This window comes from Pinus tabuliformis, chromosome 1_2 (assembly GCF_031772625.1).
Source record: "Pinus tabuliformis cultivar Carrire ecotype Pingquan chromosome 1_2, CPIR1, whole genome shotgun sequence".
Lineage (NCBI taxonomy): Eukaryota > Viridiplantae > Streptophyta > Pinopsida > Pinales > Pinaceae > Pinus > Pinus tabuliformis.
Window position 1 is genome coordinate 754,564,266 of NC_142298.1, and position 1,770 is coordinate 754,566,035.

General features: G+C 37.3%; 1 protein-coding gene across 1 annotated transcript; it reads right to left on the minus strand.

Annotated features, from left to right (window-relative positions):
• Nucleotides 1-417: 417 nt before the first annotated feature.
• LOC149207978 (cytosolic sulfotransferase 8-like) lies at nucleotides 418-1,536 on the minus strand. Its single transcript, XM_089393972.1, has one exon. It carries the CDS (start codon nucleotides 1,507-1,509, stop codon nucleotides 514-516), a length of 996 nt encoding a protein of 331 aa, XP_089250098.1. The 5' UTR covers nucleotides 1,510-1,536; the 3' UTR covers nucleotides 418-513.
• Nucleotides 1,537-1,770: the final 234 nt, after the last annotated feature.

The following is a 1,770-nucleotide window of genomic DNA, read 5'->3' on the forward strand; positions in this document are numbered from 1 at the left end:
ATTTAATTATTATGTATTTTAATTATTATTTATCTAAATATTCAATAGAGAGATTGAAACCAAATCTTCTACCATATTAATGCTCTTAACAACAAATAATTTCAACACTACATAATAGCACAAAATGTCTACACAATAATCTCTATTTTTTTCACAATAATGAAAATGTCTCAAAAATAAGTAATTAGAAAAAATGATTTTCACTGTTATATCAAATAAACTATAATATTTTCATAAATATCAAAACTTACAATACACCATTATAAACACCTTCACTGTCACCAAACATAACTTCATAAATATCAAAACTTAAAGCCCATACAATTAGAACAAATACAACATAATATTTTCGTAAATATGCAAACTTAACCCACACAATTATAAACACCTTCAAAGGCACCAAACCTAACCCAGACAATTGATAAACAAAAATAGTTGACAGTAATATAATAACATTCTACACCACTTAGCGCTTATCTCATAATGGAAATGGATCAGTAATGTGATGGTTTTCTATAAACTGTATTTGAAATGGAGGCCCTCGTTGTTCAATTTCTGCTCGATCTCTAAATAAATACGCTCCTCCATCTGTGGCGTGAAATGCTTCTTCCAGTCGCCCACTTTTCCCTCTCTGAATAAACTGTGGTAGGGCATTCGAAGTTTATTTTCCAACCCTATGCCGGTTTTGTTCACCTCCGCTGTTGACAGGCTCTGGAAACTGCACTTCTCCGCAATTATTGCAGCGTTCTCCTCCATGAGTTGAGGAGAGCAGCCCAAGAAAAGGCCAAGCTTTTTAACGCAACCCACGCAATCCGCTTGCAGGTCCTCGTAAGTAACGAACATCACCTTATTGGGATCCCGTCTGTTTTCATGCCAATAACTCAGAACGCTTTCAGCAAACGGGCCGCCATGGAAAAACCCAGAGCAAAACCCATCAAACAAAGTTGCCTTGCTCAAATCTCCATTTAAATAAGGGAACCCGTCTTCACGAAGTTTATTGAAGTATTTCCAACGGGAAACGGAGACATCCCTGGGGTTGCGAGCAATGTAAACAATCTTATAAGCAGAAGACCTGACAGGAGGAGGCAGCAAACTGAATGGCAAATGGGTGTGCAGCAGACGCGGAGATGGAAACTTGGAAAAGATGGAAACGTCGTACTGTTGATGCTCAGCAGTAGAATCGAAGAGGTAAGCTTCCATGGTGGGTACCAAAGAATGGGGATTTCGGTCTTCTACAGAAGCCCCGAAATTCGTGTCTTCTTTGCAAAATTGCAAGATGGTGTGAAGCAATGCTTTACACCATGTTGTCCCCGTTTTTGGTAATGAAGCCAAGAAAATGTCGTCCGCCAGCGGTTGGAATTCCCTTTGCAAAACCTTCACTGCTGGGAACAACTTATCATTTATCCAAAACCCTTCATACTTCTGGGTCCTCATCCCGTTGGACGCAATGAGGTCAGTGGGCGACGAATTCGTCAATTCCATAGTCGATTCTTCTTCTACCGCCGCCATGATCTCGCCCTCCTCTTGCTGCTGGCAATAATGGCGGTTGAAGGTAATAGAAAGTGAGACTAGTGTCCTTTATATATTCATTGGGTTGATCTTCATTGCAAATGTACACTTTATTTTCATAATCATAATTATAGGTTAATTTAATTAATCTCAAAATTTTAATTAAATTATAATTTTATTTTAAATTAAGATTATTAATAACAATTATAAGAAATGAAGTTTTACTGAATCTGAAATTTTAAATTTGAATCTTATGCTACC

Excerpts from the sequence above, each read along its gene's own strand:
- LOC149207978 (XM_089393972.1), bottom strand. The coding sequence starts at position 1,509 with ATGGCGGCGGTAGAAGAAGAATCGACTATGGAATTGACGAATTCGTCG.